The sequence below is a fragment of the Girardinichthys multiradiatus genome, chromosome 12 (assembly GCF_021462225.1).
Source record: "Girardinichthys multiradiatus isolate DD_20200921_A chromosome 12, DD_fGirMul_XY1, whole genome shotgun sequence".
NCBI classification, from domain to species: Eukaryota; Metazoa; Chordata; class Actinopteri; order Cyprinodontiformes; family Goodeidae; genus Girardinichthys; species Girardinichthys multiradiatus.
Window position 1 is genome coordinate 41,394,086 of NC_061805.1, and position 20,334 is coordinate 41,414,419.

Genomic DNA, 20,334 nt, shown 5'->3' on the forward strand with positions numbered 1-20,334 from the left:
TTCAGTTGGGTTCAGTTGGGGTTGCAACATTCTGTCGGTCCAAGCTCGCTTTCTGAATACAGTTTGTCAAACGAACCAAACCTTTAGATGGATGTATCCCTCTTTTCCTCTGTGGTGGCACTGCATCCAGAACTACTGAAAGACATGGAATGGAAAAGAAAACGTTCTCATCTGTTAGAAGATGTGGAAAGCTTCAATTTCCAATACATCCCATCAAATCATGGAGCTGCATAAAATTCTAGTGGTCTTGGGTTTTTTATTTGGTGTTATGCAAATGCATTACACATATCTGCTGCCACAATGGGCTCAGCATGAGCAACAGACAAGGCAGCGGACTTTGAAAGTAACGTATTGCAACGTATTAGAATGTAAGCAGTCTGAAGAAAGAGCGACAACTTTGTTCGACTGTAACTGTTAAACAGATACCCGAGTAGGAAAGTTTCACTATCCACAGTTAAACGAGACCTGCACCACCATAACCTGAAAGGCCATTTAAAGAGGAGGAAACCATTACTCCAAATGCAACCTAAAAACTCATATTACAGTTTATACATGCACTCATGGACAAAGATGATAATTCTCAGGACATATCTTATGGTCTGATTAAAAATAAAATGTAAGAGTTTGGCCATAATTACCATCGCTACATTTGAAGGAAAAGAGGGAAGTTTTCAGGCCTGAAAACATCATTCCAGCTTTGAAGTACAGGTGGGAGCATCATGTGGTTTGGGTGTTTTGCAACAGGAGTCATACAGATACCAACAAAAAGTATGTAAACGTCTGAATTTAAAGGAAGTAACAAATAATTCTTTAAAATAATCTCCATCTCATTATTCTGACATGTAGAAATAAATAGGAATCATTGTTGTAATCCTAACTGACCTAAAGCAGAAAAAGGCTGATTTAATGTCACACATTGAAAAAAATTGTTGTCTTTTTTATAGTGTACATAAATATCTGGTTTATATATATATATATATATGGAATATATATGGAACAGGGTCCAGAAAGAGGGGTCATCCAGGGATGGTTTGTGCACGAACCACCATTGGTCAACGGCTATTAAAACTGGCAGCAACAGAAAAAGGGAATGCGGCCTGAGAGAAGAATGTCTGAGACTGTGTGAGACTTTATTCTGACATCTCTAAATCTGGCAGATTTCTTTTAAGAGGCTTGAGGTTGATCAGGATTGAGGCCAGCAACCACAAGGTCAGTTAAAATTCCAAAGAAGTATATTAAGAGATCCATCTGGCACTGCTCACAAGATTCATGACACTGTGGGAATGTGGTGGAAAGACTAAAGAGACAAATTGAGTAGTAAATTAACCCACAAAAAGAAACAAAGCGGAGAAAACAACAAGGAACAGAAGCTCAGAAATCGCCTCAGAAATCCTCCCTTGGGAGCATGTCATAGGAATTTATTGTGACATGGAAGCATGTGAGGTTCCTCGGTTTGTACTGCGCACACAAACATTTTCACAAGATGAACAGCTTCAGGAAAACTTTGGAAACATCAGGAGCACCAGCATTTTTTTTTTATATTTCTTTTGAGACCATGCAGTAGAATAAACTTTCATATTTATACATTTATACATTCAAACCTCTCTCCTTTAATGCAATATACAAAGCATACGAAAAGTCCACATAACGCTGTTAAAATATTAGATTTTTATGTGCCTCCTGACTTGCAAAAACGTTGCTGTCAGATTGCAAAGGCTTCTCCTGTACACAGTCCTCTTCAGATCAGCCCAGATATGTTCTATTTGATTTAGATCTATGCTTTGAGCATTTCAAAACTATTTTCTTCTAGTGAAGCCTTCCTTTGTGGATTGGATGTATGTGTCGCACTGTTTCTTATTCATATTCGGCTTTCTAATTGAAGCCAGAAGAGTTTGTGGAGACACTGGCTAGTAGTGATGCTACAGACCTAAAGCTTTACTGTTGGTATTGTGTTCTTTTAATAATGTTCCGTGTTGTTTTTGCTGTAACTATAGTCAAAAAGTTAGATTAATCATGCTCTGATATATTTTCCTCATGCAACTGGGGGGCTTCAATACGTTTTTGCTAAATTTAGCTTGGGTAGGATTTTACTTTCTAAGAAAAGGCTCCCATCTTGCCCTGTTACAACACAGCCTTGATGTAAACTGTAAGTAAATGAAAATACAGAGATTGCTGACAATTGTATCACACAGCCAGAACTTGCAGTAAAATCCCTGCAGCTCCTTTAATGTTACTGCCTCCCTGACCAGTCGCGTTCTTCTTGTTTTATAGATTTTGGATGGACGTTGGTAAAGCCACTCTTCCACTACATCCTCTCCACTTAATGGCTGCCTTCACTGTGTTTCATGGTATATTTAATACCTCGGGAATACTTTTGCAGCCTTCTCCTGACTGATATCTTTTGGCAATGAGTTCTCGCTAATGGTTTTGGAAGCTCTTGGCAGACCATGACCATAACATTGGTTTAAATGTGGGGGTAACTCTGAAGACGGACACATTGGCAGTAATAAGAGGGTGTGCACACTTATCCTAACACATTGTTATTATTTGTTTTTATTTTTATCTTTTTCCCCTCTAAATGATAGTTTTTTTAGCTCAGTTGTGCAGGTTATAGGTGACATTTTAACAGAGGTGTGTAGACGTTTTATACCCAATGTATATGTAAACATTTGGGAATGCTTTAACAAGCTTGTCCATCTCACCAAAGTGATCCATTTTATATGATAAATTTGACAGGAAACTTCCATCTTCTTTTTGCCTTCTTAACCAACTTATATCAGGTAAAGAAAAAGGAAAAGAAGGATTTTAAAGTTGAGGTAAATTTCAGTTTCAACGCAGCAACAATGTTCAAATAAAACCTGGTCTTGTCTGACTTTAAATAAGAGTCATGAACAATCCATGAATGATGACAGAGGTTATACTGGCTCTCCTTTTTCTGACAGGGATAGCTGGTGGATTTTAATAGTAGGAAGGTCTCTAACAACAGGGGTTTCTTGTGGGGGAGTCTCAGGACTGAGGATGCAGCAACAGGTTCGGCGGAGGCTTTTGTTACACAGCTTGGCAACTTTGGCTCTGCTCGTGTCGGCTGGCCCTTCACCGCTACTGATGGGGCCCATGGAAAACACTTTCCATTCCCTGCTGTCCCTGGAGGAAGGAGTTCTGGAAAGGACTACAGACGAGGAGGGGCTGAGTCTGCAGGGAGCCCCCCTGCTGTCAAGGGTCAGAGCGAGGCCCTGGGTGTGACCTTGAGTTTGATTTTGACTTGCACTCAGATGGTGGTGGTGCGGTCTGGGAGTCATCCTCAAACAGTGAACTCCAAGTAAACTCTGAAAAGCCTTTTTGAACTCCTGGTTGGAGCATGGATAGATGATGGGGTTGATACAGCTGTTGAAGTAGCCAAGCCAGAAGGTGAATTTGAAGACCGTGTCTGAAGGTCTGTATGCAGGGAATATAGAACCTGTTGTGACAGGGGAAACACATTTTAGAAGTAAGAAACAACAATGATGCACAGACAAATTAGCTGGGGAAGGTCCCATTCCAATGAAAAAATTCAATCTACCAGGATGAACTGACAGCAACACTCTTAAATGTCAAAAGCTGTCACTTTGAGAAGAGGGCTTAAAGTATCAGAGGCTTTTAATAACGTAGTCTGAGGAAGCACACAAGATGTGAGAAGTCTATACAAAGGAAATACTGTTTACAGAAGCTGAACATATCACATAAATGTTGCCTTGTTTTATCATTTACAAGAGTCCGATTCAGTCTGTCACAGAACATGCTGTGACACACTTGGTTTATACCCGCCTTTTATGGCATCTTGTTCTCCACATCCCCATTTCTGCAACTTTATGGGCATGACGTGAGTGGCCAAACATGAAGATCAGCGAGATAGTGCCTGAGAACATGTTTGTTTAAACAAAACACAGCAGGTAAAAGAGGTATTAAAATAGTTTACTTTGGTTGTTCCTATCACTTTGTGTGAATTTCATTTTAATAAAAATATTAGAAATATATTTGCAGAGAAAAACAGTAATGTTTTCGTTATTAAATTTACCCTCGGTATAAGATCAAATCTTGCATTTTGGAGTGTCTGTTAGGAATGTTTTCCTCAACAGGTTCTTTTCTGCTACCAATTGTTAAATAGAGCAAGATCCACTGTTTAGATAAACTGCAATGTATACCAGCACCTCAAGCCAAGGTATAAATTTAAAGGGCTTTTTCTTCTCCGTAAATCTGGTTAGCAAGGTATACTCAAGGCTTTAGAACATGTTGCCAATCTTTTGGAATTTGCAGAGTTAAGGCTAGAGTATACGTATTCTATATGGCACGCACATGCTAACAGAACTACTTGGGCCAATCGCAATTATCTCTAAGATTATCCTGCTCCTGCTCTAAGATGCTAAAGACAGCTTAAAATGTCAGCCTTGTAATCATGTTGTCTTCATTTTAAAATATTAGAGAAATCCTGTTTAACTGCAGAGCTGTGTAACACTGACTGCTCACTCTCTCTCTCACACACACAGTGGGATGTTGCCTCTGTTCCTCTTATAAATTATGAATAATAAGAGAAGAAAAAGCTTAAGTCTTTTTCTCCTTCTGCTCCTAAAATACATGAAAAGGTTGTAGTCTATAATCTGTCTTGAAAGAGAGTAAAAAGGTGTTCTGTAATTCCTTTTTTGGCCCTTTTATTTGTAGATATGTACCTTCAGATACATCTCTACCCTGCAGCATTTTTTATATTTGCAAGTTTTCAGTGATTCAGAATGAAGTAAATAAACATAGCCTGATTTTGAGAAAATATGTATTTTAATTTAATGGAAACACTTAGTATACATTTTTCTTGTCATGCAGAAAGTTTTTATATAGTTTCTTTTGTTTTTTTAGAGAAATCCGAACTAGCTCACATCAGTATTGGCAGATCAGAGCTTTACAAAATGATTTCAAATGGACACAACATCTCTGATTGGTTCATCTTCTTAAAAAATTCATACCTCAGAAAAAAACTAGAAGTCTTGTAATTAAAAACAGTTGCAAATTCAAGAAATTCAACAAAACCTACAAAGTAGGGAACTGACACTGATTAAGACTGATTGGTTTTGAAGGTTAAATGTCTGATGCCAATCAATTAAGTAGACATAAAGTTATTTCATTAATCCCAGGTAAACAAATCCCCCAAAGAAGCTTGATTTATGGGTTGAGAGGACATTTTACTACATTATCCAAAATGTATTTTTACATTTAAAGTGATAAATTAATCAATATTACCCAGAGCCATGCTGCAAGCTTGCTTGAAGTAATTTAAATTAAAAATTAAGACTTCCAGTTTGCATTTCTTGTGTCTCTTCCATTAAGGAACACATAATCTCCAGCTACGGTGATAGTCATTTCCTTTTTAATATTAAAGTAAATGACATGTTATTTTTATTACATAAAGCTTCCAGTAAATATAACCTCCTGACTCACCATCAGATGCTGTGTTTTAATAGAATTGTGGTAATAGACTGTGCTTCCCTTGATTAGAGGAATCACTTATAAATGTGAGTGGGATCCTTAATGAAGAAGCATAAGTGATGGATTAACTGGTGTCGTATATGCAGGTCTGCTTGTCTTTGTACATGTACAGGGGTTGGACAATGAAACTGAAACACCTGTCATTTTAGTGTGGGAGGTTTCATGGCTAAATTGGACCAGCCTGGTAGCCAGTCTTCATTGATTGCACATTGCACCAGTAAGAGCAGAGTGTGAAGGTTCAATTAGCAGGGTAAGAGCATAGTTTTGCTCAAAATATTGAAATGCACACAACATTATGGGTGACATGCCAGAGTTCAAAAGAGGAAAAATTGTTGGTGCACGTCTTGCTGGCGCATCTGTGACCAAGACAGCAAGTCTTTGTGATGTATCAAGAGCCACGGTATCCAGGGTAATGTCAGCATACCACCAAGAAAGATGAACCACATCCAACAGGATTAACTGTGGATGCAAGAGGAAGCTGTCTGAAAGGGATGTTTGGGTGCTAACCCGGATTGTATCCAAAAAACATAAAACCACGGCTGCCCAAATCACGGCAGAATTAAATGTGCACCTCAACTCTCCTGTTTCCACCAGAACTGTCCGTCAGGAGCTCCACAGGGTCAATATACACGGCCGGGCTGCTATAGACAAACCTTTGGTCACTCATGCCAATGCCAAACGTTGGTTTCAATGATGCAAGGAGCGCAAATCTTGGGCTGTGGACAATGTGAAACATGTATTGTTCTCTGATGAGTCCACCTTTACTGTTTTCCCCACATCTGGGAAAGTTAAGGTGTGGAGAAGCCCCAAAGAAGCGTACCACCCAGACTGTTGCATGCCCAGAGTGATGGTTTGGGCTCCCATATAATGGCATTCCCTTGGCCCAATACTTGTGCTAGATGGGCACGTCACTGCCAAGGACTGCCGAACCAGGTGTTTCAGTTTCATTGTCCAACCCCTGTATATGCAAGGTGACTTGCCACATATTCAGAGGGTGACACACTCATTCACACACGTAAAGGCAAAAGCATTAAAATAATTTAAAGCCTGCCTGGTAGCACAATATCTCTCTGCCTGACATTTGTTTTCTCAGTTAGAAATGCTTTATTGCAAGCTGTTGCTGGTGGTAAATTGTAAATATAAGATGGTGATGTAATCATGAATGAATATAGGAAAAGAGGATAGTCTGAGAGCAAATGATTTTCTATCTCTATCGCCAGCTTTAGCAGAGAACAATTCGATCATTGTTGGTATCCCTGACAGATTTTGTTCTGTAAAAAGAGAGGGGTGTTACAGCTGTTAGATAAATGTATTGTTGGTGGAAATCAATGGGGAATTTGTGGCTCAATAATTTAGTATTTTTGAAACCTTCAATCAAACAACATGTTTTGACAGAGGCGGTTGCGTAACACTGGCTTATTTTGCCACGGGTTGTTTTTCGTACCTATGGAGATTTTAATCGTGCAGCCACCAAAATATTAACTCTTTGAAAGATAAAATAATACAAAGAAGCAGGGGATTGTTGCAAATCGAAAACAAGGGTAAAACACAATGCAGCACCACAAAGGCAGCCTTCAGGCTCACAAAAATAAAGCTATTATTTTCAGAGCAGCATAAGCAGTAGTTTTGGCTACAGAGCCACAGACAGTATACTGTCATAAATTAAGGTAGTGACTTTCTGGGTGGTTGACAATTGTTGAATGAAAACAAACATGGATTTCATTTATAAATTTAGTTGCTAAATGGATTACAACATTGTTTAAATTTACCACAAAAAAAAAGTTTGTAGTTTGTACTATTTCATAAGAATCCAAAGGTTCCCTCTGACAAAACTGGTGTAAATCTTTGGAATTTCTCCTAATTTGCAGCTAACTGCCTGTTTTCAGACTGCATCTAGCTCTCCCAGCTCTTTTTAATGTAGAGATTTACAGAGAAATTGGCTAATGACTGAAATCCACCAATTCTCAGCTTGATTATTCCTGACCAGTGGCTGGACGTTCGTAAAATAAAAAAATCACATCTTTTTGTGGTCAGTGAATGCACCGAAAAAGTCCTGCCAAGTTGTGCTGACAACAACAGTCTTAGGTTTAGAAGCTGTTCATTTGAGAAAGTGAGTTATTTTTAGAATCAGTGAGGCGTTTAAAATCAAGCCAGAAGAAGCACAGAGGTATAAAAGATTTTTTAAAAGGTTTTCTACGACACATCGAGACATGTCTGCTGTTCATTCAGGCTGCGATAGAGCGAGAGAGAGGGAGACCTTCAGCTGATAACAGGAAGGTCTCCCTCTCTCTCGCTCTATCGCAGCACAGTAAAGTTGCTCTGTTTTCTTATTTTGAGCCTGATTTAGAAAGGCTGGCTGGCTGTCTTTTGAATATCTTGGAGTTAATGTAAGGATCTATATTCTTTACAGAATACATTTACAGATCCTGCCATAAACAAGCTTTGCTAACAACACAAGTAGTGCATGTTAAAATGTGAACTTTATAATAATTTTGTGATTGCTTCAAAATTTCAATAAAACCTATTTTATAGCAGCTCTCTCATTTACACAGTGTGGTGTCACTCCTTCTCCTAATATAATTAATTAATAGCTACTCACCACAGGAAGGCTAAATGTTCTTGTCATAGCTCTTAAAGAGAAGTCAGTATCAGCAGTTCAAGGCTTCACAACAGCCTTGAACTGCTGATACTAAACCTTAAGATTGAAATTAGTGCATCTTTAGTTTAAGGCCTATGATTTTGTTTGTTTTGCCTTTTATTGTTGAAATTGATCTGGCCCTTTATCTGTACCAAGTTCTCAAGTTGGAGAGCAAATTTTGGAAATCTTTAAGCATAAATTATTAAAAGTATTTTAATTAACCACTGCTGATGTGACATATCTAATAAAAACACAAACATTAAAGTAAATTAGGTCCAAACTTATTCATACTCCTGACCAATTTAGATTTATTAAAGTAATATTTTAATTCTACCATGTTTCTTCTGACTGGAAGTAATATTAACATTTTTGAGTGGCCCAGCCAGCCTTCTGACTTGAATATGAGCTAAAGATTTGGGTGATAGATTAGGGAACATAGAAACTGATTTTTCTTTTTTCAAAATTGATGCTTCTTTTACATTATTCTTGCTTAAACTTTTGAGAGATGCTGGTCTAATTTCCTATGAGAAACAAACTCCAGAGTTCAATGAAAGCAATTTTACAGTACATCTAAAACTAGGAGTATGATTGATGTACAAAACTTGTTAACTGTCCCTTCACAGTTCTGAAACAACAGATGAAAAAAGTCTAATGATCGTTTTGTTTTTTTCTATTTCCTGATTTATAAAATATAGTCGTAGTTTACAGTTCTTTAACTTTAAGCACAGAAGAACAAAAGTCAAGCACAGCTAGCCTTTTGTTCTTCTTAATATCAGGGAGAATGGTCTAACCCCAATTTCCACAGGGAATTACAATTGCTTTTCCAAAACCAATCACCAAAAACTCACATAGTCGCTGGAGTTTTTTAAGCTGACACAGATGTGTGGTCAGGCCACAACGTATCTATTTTTTTGCAGCAGTTTCAGGAAATGCACAGACAAATGATGAAAATAAATGAGTATGTTCCTTCATTTTTTTCAGTTTGTGTACTTTAGCCTCTGGATCACTGGTTCAATGTTTTTTTTTTTAAAACAAACCAATTGTTTCATCTCACTGTGCCAGACAAATAGGTCAAGTCTTTGGATTGAACAGATCTAAAAGTCAGATTTAAAGGTCTGAACCCAGGCAATCAGTTTTATTGCATGTTGGTGAATTTAATCAAGATAGAAAGATGAGCAATACAAGGGCTTGGATTTTAGTTTAAGGCCGTGATGATTGATGCGACCCTTAGCTGGGCAGTTAGTGCAAATATCTGTACCAAGGGTATCGAGATGATGACTTGAGGGGTTTATCTCGTATTGAATCTGTCATGAGTCGTGAGTCATTAAATCTGAAGCCCTCAGCAAAGAAGCAATGTGTGAATTAGCCGCCTTTCCATCATTTGCCTCAATGAAATACAATACCTTGCAAAAGATAAAAATAAAAATAGTGCTCTGTGCACTTTTATTTATCCCCGTGTCAATGCTTGGTATAATGGCCTTTTGCTGCAATTATTGCTACTTTCCTGAGTGATCTCTCTTCTAGCCCGTCACATCTAGAAGCTGAATTTTTTTGCCAGTTGTCCATTGCAAAATGACTGAAGCTCAGACTTGATTCTCTGAGGCTCTGATTGTAAACAGTGATAGCGCCTTTTTAATGGATATGAGGTATTTGAAAATATTCTGAATTTCATGCTTAAAAGGAATTTGAATAATGAAATTATTACAAGGATAAGGCTCATCTGTAATAAATAAATGACAAAGCTCAAGGTATTTTGATGAGTTTAATAGGGTTGGAGGCTTTTACTGGGATTTTGGGTGAAAATATCTTTATCCAAGATAAAGTTTAGCTGATGATTTCTCCCTCAAGCGTTAGACATCTACATCAACATGTCATACTGAATGTTTCTTGATATGGATGTAATCTGACTCATGCCTCCTCTTCATTGAAGCAAAAATCTTACGACATGGCAGGAGGGGCATTGAAAGTCAGACAACTTAACAAAACATCACAGTATTAATAATGATGATAAGAAGAAACAATAAATTAATTGTGTGAAGCTGCACTCTCATCCCTGTTGAAGTTCCTTCGTTTTGTTTTCGCCAGCATCACCTGTTTATCTGCCTGTCACATTCCTAAAGACATTTTCTTTGCAAGCTTTCCTGGGAGAAACATGACTTTTCTGTATGACACCTATCATCAACTGGAGAACATTTCATGGCTTAACTGGGCAAGTACCAATTATCTATCTGCTGTTATATGGAGATCTGTTCCTAGCAGGGATCCAGACATCAAGTCTGTTGAACAGTCACCTGTTACCTTCTCTCATTTCTCCGAGCAACGCTGCACCTTTGTATGGGTGGCGGGCCGAGACTCGTCATTCAGAAACAGAGAGCTAGAGAGCTGGACTCCTATCCTGCCTGCTGACTGAGAGCCTGAAAGCCAGAAAGCCAGTGATGTTTCCATGGAGATGATGTTGGAAAATTCTAATACCAGTGCTGCTCTCTCTCAGGAACTGGTTAAGCATGGATGTGAGAACTTCAAACCTTTTCATCCCCGTTATTCCTTAGGTCAGGTAGGATTAGAAAAGTTAGAAATGCGATAAAAGCAGAGATGTTTTCAGAAAAGGTTTTGCGAAAATCTAATGAGGCCTAAATAACCATTTGTGTTTAGCACATTAAATATTAAGTCACTTGAATTCCCCTTTATTACTTTGGAGCCTTCTTTTAATAATAGAACTAGATTGTTCTTCATTGTTTGTCTTTATATTTGTGTTAGCTTTGGTTTGTTAAATATTTCTAATCACTATATATGTTTGTCCTGGTCTTTTTAGAAGTCTGTAAATTGATTGTTTCTTGAGAAGGCTGGGAATTCTTGTCAGACTTGTAAATATGTTGTTTAGTTGATTATTAAAAATATAATATTGATTGGTTAATGAATAATGAAATAGTATAAGTATTCTGGCGCTAATTTAATCTACACCTGACCATAGCACCCTTTTCCAGACTTACTGGCGCCCCTACATGCAAAGTGTAAACGGGACATCTTATGCCTTTCTTTCAACAAAGGCTCTCTTCTTGCCACTCTTTCATAAAGGGTAGATTTGAAAGGTGCATGACTAATTTTTGACTTAACTACCAAGGTTCTTCCTGATCTGTTGGCTGTTCCTTGGTCTTCATGATGCTGTTAATTCACTAATGTTCTCTAACAATCTTCTGCAGGTTTCTCAGAACAGCAGGATTTTACTGAGGTAAATTATCCAGGCCTTGACTCTACTAATTAGGTGACTTCTGATGGCTTCAAGTCGCACCTATTTATTTAGGGGTATCAGAGTGAAGGGGACTGAATACAAATGCACAACATACCTTTCAGATTTTTATTTGTAAAAAAAGTTTAAAAACATATGTTTTCATTACACAATTATGTGCTTCTTTTTCTTGGTCTATCACATTAAATCTCCCAAAAATACATTAAAGTTTGTGGTTGTAATGGGACCGGAAAATGCAGATATGTGTGAGGGGTGTCAATACTTGTTGAATTACACATAGAAGTAATTAACATTAATAATAAAATCCAGGATGGGGGATCTCACACAGCGTAAGAGCACTAACACAAGATTCATTAAAGGAGCTCAGGCTTAAAATAGAAATCAGAAAAACCAGGAAGACATTATAGATGTAGTTTAGAAGAGAGCACAAACACACAAAACTAATTAGCAATAGTTTGCAGTAATAAATACCTGCAGAGGAACTTCTGAAATGTCAAGGGGAGAGTATTACAGCCCACAAATAAACATGAGGCCTAACAACTTGTCTTTTTTAGGATCTCAACCTGAGTCCCAAACTTTTTTTTTCTCTCCTGACACATAAATGTCAGTCAATCATAGGCAGTCCTGCCCCATGTTAAACAATACCGCCACTTGATGACTCATTGCTAAATCTATCATTGTCGACGGACATATGTGGCATGTGGTATGAGAAGTGACACCAGTGTCATCGCAGAGCATTTTTGAGCGGGGGGCTTCTATACTCGTTTACCAGTCAGAAGGTACACAACCAAGTGGTCAGCTATATTTACAAGTACGAGAGCATGGAACAAATAAAGAAACAGCAGTATTCGTCAATGTTCATATCAGCTTGCTTCAAATTTCCATCTCACATTATTGACATCTGCACACACCGCATTGTTCGCCCGAGGATGGAAAACCGAGAGATTTATTTCCATGCTCGCTACTCTTGTCATATAAGGCTTCATTGTGACGGTCTTATCTGTCCCTGAAGGAGGTGAGTCACAAAGACACAGTGGCAGTGGACACTGGAGCGTTGGACATCTCAGACAAGAGTCTGAGTTTTCAATGTATGTTGTCTGAAATTCTTGGAGCTTGTTCACAGACGGTAAGGACAGGGGGACGTCAGAGATATGAAAGATTTATACAGGCTATTTATAGGTCGTCTACCCTTACATTTACAAGTGTGCTGTGCTCTGGAAGCTGCAAGGCTTGTCTGAGTTCTTGTAACTTTAATCTGAAGCCACAAAGGAGTAATTAAAATGGTCTGACCATTAAATTGGAAGCACTTAAAACCCTGTCAGCAGCATAAATCAATGAGTGGGAACTGTCCAATTAATTAATTCAGAAGGTAAATAGTTCTTTAAACATGGACTTAGATGTAACTTTTGGTATGATTGGACAAAAGTCACATGCAGGCTGTGGTGTAGTAAGTTAATATTTTGAGACATGCCAAAACTGAGGAACCGTGTTAAATATTTCAGCCCACCACCCTTAACCGAAAGACCATCAAGCTGGAGCTGTCAGTGCTTCCCCCTAACTCAGAAAAGGTCAAGCTAATCATCAAGTTATTTGCAATTTTTATCGCAAACGACCTGCGAACATTGAGAGCCATTGTGAATCAGGGTTTTAGTGCTCTTTGGATATAAAATCCCACTTGAAATGATATTTCACTGAAACACAAATCCTCCAGGAGAAAAACAGCACTGAAACAAAGTGATGCTGTCACAAGTGGGTAAGATAGATCGAACATGTGATGCATAGACTTAGAGGTTGTAATGGGGGTGGGTACTTATATAAGCTGTAGATTCAGCCTCAGACTGGAATAAACTAATAAATAAAACACATCTCTTTAACATGCAAACTCTTAACATAAAACACAAAAGCTGATCTGATTAAAACAGTATTATTACTATGTAATATCATACTATGTTGGCATCCTTAGCCAAATGGTAGAAGTCTTTGCCAACATTGCATTCAAGAGAAGTATGAAATACTCACCAATTGGTAATACCAGAAAGAATGGCAGCCAGCACAACACAAAGCATCCAACCACGATGCCCAGCGTCTTTGCAGCTTTCTTCTCACGCGAAAACTTGAGTAACCGCAAGGCAAAATGAGTCCGGCTGCGCAGTGATTCGTCCTCCAATGTAGTTGTGTTTCCACGGTGCATCCTGAGAATCACTTGCTCTGAGTCTGACTTCTCCGTCTTGTGGCCCTCCCGAAGGCCCTGGCTCTCTCTGTGAGCTACAACATAAACCCGACAGTACATGACCAGTATGATGGTCAGAGGGAGGTAGAAGGAGCCAACAGCTGAGAAGATTGCGTATCCTGGCTCCTCTGTGATCTTGCAGACAGACTCATCCTCTGGTGCCGGTTCCTTCCAACCAAACAACGGTCCGATGGATATAATAATAGAGAGCACCCACAAAAGCATCACTGCCAACAGAGCCCTGCGCTTTGTCATAATGGAGGGGTAACGCAGAGGATAACTGACTCCGATGTAGCGGTCCACGGAAATCACGCAAAGGCTCATGATGGAGGCCGTGCAGCAGAGCACATCCACAGCTGCCCAAACATTACAAAAAGCCCGTCCAAACACCCAACGATCCAAAATCTCAAAAATGGCTGAAAAAGGTAGTACAGCGGAGCTCAGCAGCAGGTCTGCCACTGCCAGATTAACAATGAAGTAATGTGTGACTGTTCGCAGGTGTCGATGGCAAACCACAGACAGAATAACCAGGATGTTTCCAACCACTCCGAACAAGATTAACACACCCAGAACCATCCCTAAAACCACAGTTTTGACCACTCTCAGATCTGGGATTAAAATTTGGCTGCAGTTAGTGCAGTTCTGTGTCAGAGAAGCTGGGGTCATGTTGCCCAACACAGGACCCATCAGCTCCAAAATGCTGCAGATGGTGGACACGGTTCTGTGCAAAACAAAACTTCAGTTCAGTTCTCTGAAGAGAAAAGGGGCATCATGGCATTCTCATGAAAGCTTTCAGAGTAATGATCACATTAAGGCAGTCTTGTCAAAACATAATTTGAATGATGAGGCACCCAGCAAATGAGCCATTATGACGACAGTCCAGGATGCTTCAAGAAACACTGAGAGAGAAAAATAAAATATGTAAATGGAACCTACTGTGCTAAAATCAGGTAATCCATCTTGTAAGGATTTGCGATGTTATTTCTGATATTATGCAGCTGATGCAAAACACTAATAGAAAAGCATTACAGAGGGGGCAGACACATGGGTGGACCTTGCATCCTCTCGTGAAACATAAAAATGTCACTTTGGACCCAAAGTAAGTCTGTAAGTCTTTTGTATTAAAAGCTGGAATGAGAAGCCAATTTTTTGAGCAGAGTGGGAGGTGAGGAGCACTCCACAAACAGCCTCTTCCCATAGAATGCGGGGCATATTGAGCTTCAACACACTCCGACAGCTTCCAGAGCCTGTGACAAAAGAGACAGAAGAACGTGTTTTAAGCAAACTTTCATAGCCATCAGAAACACCAAAACATAAAAAACATCCACGTTCTTCGACCATATAACTATTGCAAAGGCATATTGAGTCTGTGGGCGAGAAACTGTCTGAACAAAAGTTGGTTTGAGAGCTGTGTGAGCACAGGCTCTTCTTGCTTATTGAATAAACAAAATGTGAGGTACAAGAATTTGGAGAACTACACAGAGATTTTCAGAATATAACAAACAATTAAATAGATCATGTAGGGTGGAACCAGGCATTAAAAGGGGATACAACCAAGAAGCGCATGGTAACCCCTGAGTTTCAAAGCTCAGGTCGGAGAATGTTGATGGGAAACCGCAAACACACCAGAGAAGATGCTCTGATCAAATGTAACCAAAATTACAATTTTTGTCTGTTATGTGTGATGGAAAACTAACATTGCATATTACCATGAACACACAGTCCTAATAGTAATACATGGTAGTGGTAGCATCATGCTGTGGAAACTGCTAATAAAAATAGTGTTTATTTTAGCAAGGACAGGGGAGCTGGTCAGATTAATGGGAAGAATGATAGAGTTTCATACAGAGCAACACCAAAGAAAGAAAGAAAAAGAGTTACAGGCTACAAAAGACTTATGACCGAATGTTGACTTTCATGTAGGACAACATCCCTAAACATACAGCCAGAGCTACAATGGAATTGTCAGTCAGTCATTTTCTATACCACTTCTTCTATAGTGGGTTGCAGGGAAGCTGGTGCCTCTCTCCAGCAGTCTATGGGCGGGAGGCGGGGTACACTCTGGACAGGTTGCCAGTCCATCACAGGGCAACACACAAACAACCATGCACACACTCATTCACACACGTAAGGGCAATTTAGAGAGACCAATTAACCTAACAGGCATACCTTTGGACTGTGGGAGGAAGCCGGAGTACCCGGTGAGAACCCACGTATGCATGGGGAGAACTTTCAAACTCCATGCAGAAACCCAGGACCTTCTTGCAGCAAGGCAACAGTGCTACCAACTGCACCACCATGCAGCCCACAATGGAATTGTTTAGATCAAAATATGTCCATGTATTATAATGGTCCAGTCAAAGTCCAGACCTAAATCCAAGTGAGAAGCTCTTACAAATGTATGTTCACAAATGCTCCATACATAATCTTGTTCATCTTGAGCTATTTTACAAAGAAGAATGGAAAAACATACACATAGAGACTTGAAGCTGTAATTGCAGCAAATTGTGATTCAACAAAGTATTGACAGAGTGCTGAATGGAAATGCATATTACATTTCCTACATTTCTATTTACAGCACTTTTTACAAAAAGCTAGCATTATTCTTGCACTTTACATTTATGCATCACTATGTTTTAGTCTATCACATAAAATCTCAATAAAATACATTGATGTTTGTGGAGGTATGGTAAAATATGTGAAAATCTTAAAGGTGCATGAATTCCTTTGCAAGGTACTGTATAATTAAACTTCAAAGCTGTATCTCTCCGTGATGTTGTCACACATTTCTAGTGTAATATGATGCAGAAGACTTGCTGATGAAAAGAGTTCTGCCCTGGTACTTCACTTTAATAAGGGCTAAATGTGAATTTCAGCCCGTTGGGTAAATTTGATGCTGTTTGTACACAGATCTTCTTTTATAGCATCTTCTGGCTTCTCCTTTCAGAATCAGCTTTATTCGCCAGGTTTGTGCACACAAACAAGGAATTTGACTTTGGTTTCATTTTGCTCTAAATGAAGAGAGCATGGCTTTGTTTTAAAAAAAAAATTAATGTACCAACATCTCATTGTTACATTTCTTCATGCTGACGGAAGCAAAATTAATCCTGCCTGTGCGGATTAAATGAAGGCAGATTAGACAAAACAAGTAAAAGTACTGTGGTATTGTTGACAGTTGGGATTTTGATAAGCTGCTTTGTTGGAGACTAAAAGGGTATTATGAGTCTATCATCTATCTATCTATCTATCTATCTATCTATCTATCTATCTATCTATCTATCTATCTATCTATCTATCTATCTATCTATCTATCTATCTATCTATCTATCTATCTATCTGTCTGTCTGTCTGTCTGTCTGTCTGTCTGTCTGTCTGTCTGTCTGTCTGTCTGTCTGTCTGTCTGTCTGTCTGCCTGCCTGCCTGCCTGCCTGCCTGCCTGCCTGCCTGCCTGTCTGTCTGTCTGTCTGTCTGTCTGTCTATCTATCTATCTATCTATCTATCTATCTATCTATCTATCTATCTATCTATCTATCTATCTGTCTGTCTGTCTGTCTGTCTGTCTGTCTGTCTGTCTGTCTGTCTGTCTGTCTGTCTGTCTGTCTGTCTGCCTGCCTGCCTGCCTGTCTGTCTGTCTGTCTGTCTGTCTGTCTGTCTGTCTGTCTGTCTGTCTGTCTGTCTGCCTGCCTGCCTGCCTGTCTGTCTGTCTGTCTGTCTGTCTGTCTTTCTGTCTGTCTATCTATCTATCGATCTATCTACTAAAATAATCAACATGCCTGAATGTTCAGGTCACACCACCTCAAGCTTCTCTCACCCATTCAAGTCAAAAAAGGAGCCTGGTAATAGTGCCTATTAGGGATTTAAGACAGGTGCATTTTTATCTGTCCAGCTCAATGAGACTAATATTGTTTTATTGTCTCTATATACAAAATGCCAAACATACACATATATTCACATACTGTTTCTTTTATCCTGTATTTTATTTCCTTTAAATTCTAATATTTATACTTAATATCTCTATGCTGTGAGCACCTGAAACCGAAGTCAGATTCCTCATTTGTGAACACAATCTTGGCCAATAAAGCTGATTCTGATATCTTTTTGCAGCGTTGGAAACATTAGGATCCCTCAGTTTAAAATAGGCGCCATTCTTGCGGTTTGAGAAGAAGTCGTTTTAATAGAAAGCTACAATCTTACTGTAGGAAAACCATTCTGGCTGAGTCAGTAAGTATCAGAATTATTTTATTGTATATTAAACTGAAAAGTGTGGCATGCATTTGTATCTAGCCCATCTGAGCCCAACTGCAATTGGAGTTGCAAGCCTTTTGGGGGTGCACAGACTGAGGCTTCCCATTGGAAGGTGAATCTTCCTGTATTGCTCTGAGTTTAGCTCTACCAGCTCTAAGCTACCCTGTGGCTGAAGAAAAGCACTCCCACAGCATGACTCTGCCACCGCCACAACAGAAGGGATGGTGTCTTTATGGGGATGTGCAGTATTAGTTATCTACTGCACATATTGTTTTGCATGTAACCTAGCAGTTTCAAATTTTGAGGTGCCTTCAGTCAGAGGTTTCTTCAGATCTGCTGTAAGAAAGACTGCTACAGGAGATCCTTCCTGTCCACAGCCATCAGTATCTACAACAGCACTTTGAAGAAACCTGTTTAATATGAGCAACAATAACAATTATTTTCCCTTTTGGAATAATAAAGTAGTTATGTAAAGTAGTAGTAAAGTAGTTTTGAATTGAATTGAATTGAATTTTGTCTCATCTGACCAGAACACCATCACATGTGCTTGCTGTCTCCGCCTGCAAGGCTTCTGCCCCTACAGGACTGCTTATGTTCTTTCAACAATGGATTTCTCCTTGCCGCTCTTTCATGAGGCTAAATTTGTGTAGTATACAATAGATTCTTCCATCTGAGCTGTAGTTCTCTGCTGCTCCTCCAGAGTTACCATGGTGTTCCCAAAACAGCTGGATTCATACTAAGAATAATTTACTCAGAAGGTTCCACTAGATGTAACTGAAGGGTATAAGAGTCCAGTAAACTGAATATAAATGCAAATGAAATTTGTGGTTTTAACTTAAGAAAGTGTAAAAGAGTTACACATGAGCAAGGCATCTGTGGCTGTTCTTTCACCATAACACAAAAACCTTAAGGCAGCCACACAAAGGTAAAACTGATAACTATTAATAGTTTTGATGCTGTCTTGATTTATTTTTTATCTGAGGAGTAAGGGTTTGTAATTCCATTGGTTATCCCATTGGGTGACAGGTTTGTGTGTTAAATATTGAGAAGAGCACACATCTACAGTGGGGATTGCTGAGTCAAAGGCGAGACATACTGCAAAGTGGCCCCCACAAGAGAAACGCTCCATGTTCAGAGGCTGTCACACGGCTGTCACGTTAGGGAATCAAATAATATGAATTTGTGGCTCTCCTCCAAATGCAGAGCGATCTACAGGTTTTTAGGATCTACGTGTTTGGGTGCTTTCCTTCCAGCTGAGGCGGTGGACAGCTGGGCTGAGCCCCTCTGCTGCGCTGTCTGTAGTTATTTTTTGGTCAGAGGTAAACAGGCGTTCTGGCTCAGATGTAATCTCAACCTCTTCACCGCTGCGCGCAGGAAAACCCCAGCTCTATAAGAAGCGGCCTCGGTACCTGAAAGTTAATTTCCAGCACAATAAAATGACAGTCCTGGCCACAGGAGAGCTCACGCACCAGACCTTTATGCTGTACGCCACCCGGAAATCTTCACTGTTATCACTAATATCAGCTTGAAATTTAAAGGTAACTTAATGTCGTTAGAGTCTGATTTTAAATGGGATGAAAGGAAATTACAGACAACCCCCGATAATTGAAAATATGACGGTTGCATTTGGGTGATCCGGGCGCAACAACTTCAGATGCTTTGTTCCAATATTTATTACAAAAATATATTATAAAATCTGTATATTTTTTTTAAATTAACTATATCTCACAATATATATCACCTCTAAACAATGATGTTTACACTGCAATACCAGTGCGCATAACAAACTAATAAACGAATCAGTCAGACCAAAAACGACAAAGAAAAACAAGTTACGCACCAAGAATACTTCTCGGATATTTTTAAAATGAACATCTCTGCGACTCACCTAACTTTGAGGCTGCTCCCGCATCCCGATGGCCGCTGTGCTGAGCCGCGTGTGGACACGGCTCTGATTGCAGAGTCGCGTTGGGAGGAGGCGGGCGGAGAGCCAAGTGCGCTCATAACGGAGGGCGCTCACATCTGCCGGGAATAATCTGCAGAGCCAGGCCCAGGTGCTCCGGGTCTCTTCAGATGATGATGAGCACAAAGTCACTCACTGATCTCTTGAGTTATTTTGTCTCCATACACCCCCTCCCACCCCCCTCCTACAACCCCCCACCTATGCTGCCCCGCCCCTCCTCCCCACCCCTCCTCCCCACCACCACCTACCAACCATTCCCGCATCACCTCACCGCCGCTCAGCATCACTCCCTGTGCGTCATCGCAACCAGTCACTGTCGACCCAGCACGACTTTGCCAGCAGTCGTCACTCACCTTGACAAGTCTTCTGACATTTAAGATAATTATCTATGTTGTAGCCCTGTCAAGCTTTGAATTAATGCACATTTTTTATCTAAATTGATCAATACTGAATGGCCAATAAAGTGATGCCTATGCTTTTGACTTGTGACAATTCTTACG

At 39.6% G+C, this 20,334-nt stretch overlaps 1 protein-coding gene across 1 annotated transcript; it reads right to left on the minus strand.

The window, feature by feature from the left end:
- Positions 1–236: 236 nt before the first annotated feature.
- adra1aa (adrenoceptor alpha 1Aa) lies at positions 237–19,928 on the minus strand. The gene is made up of 3 exons (XM_047380603.1): positions 19,760–19,928; positions 13,416–14,873; positions 237–3,457 (listed from the first exon to the last, which is right to left on the minus strand). The coding sequence occupies exons 2-3, from the start codon at positions 14,311–14,313 to the stop codon at positions 2,916–2,918; spliced, it is 1,440 nt and encodes a 479-aa protein (XP_047236559.1). The 5' UTR covers positions 14,314–14,873; positions 19,760–19,928; the 3' UTR covers positions 237–2,915.
- Between the last annotated feature and the right edge of the window lie 406 nt (positions 19,929–20,334).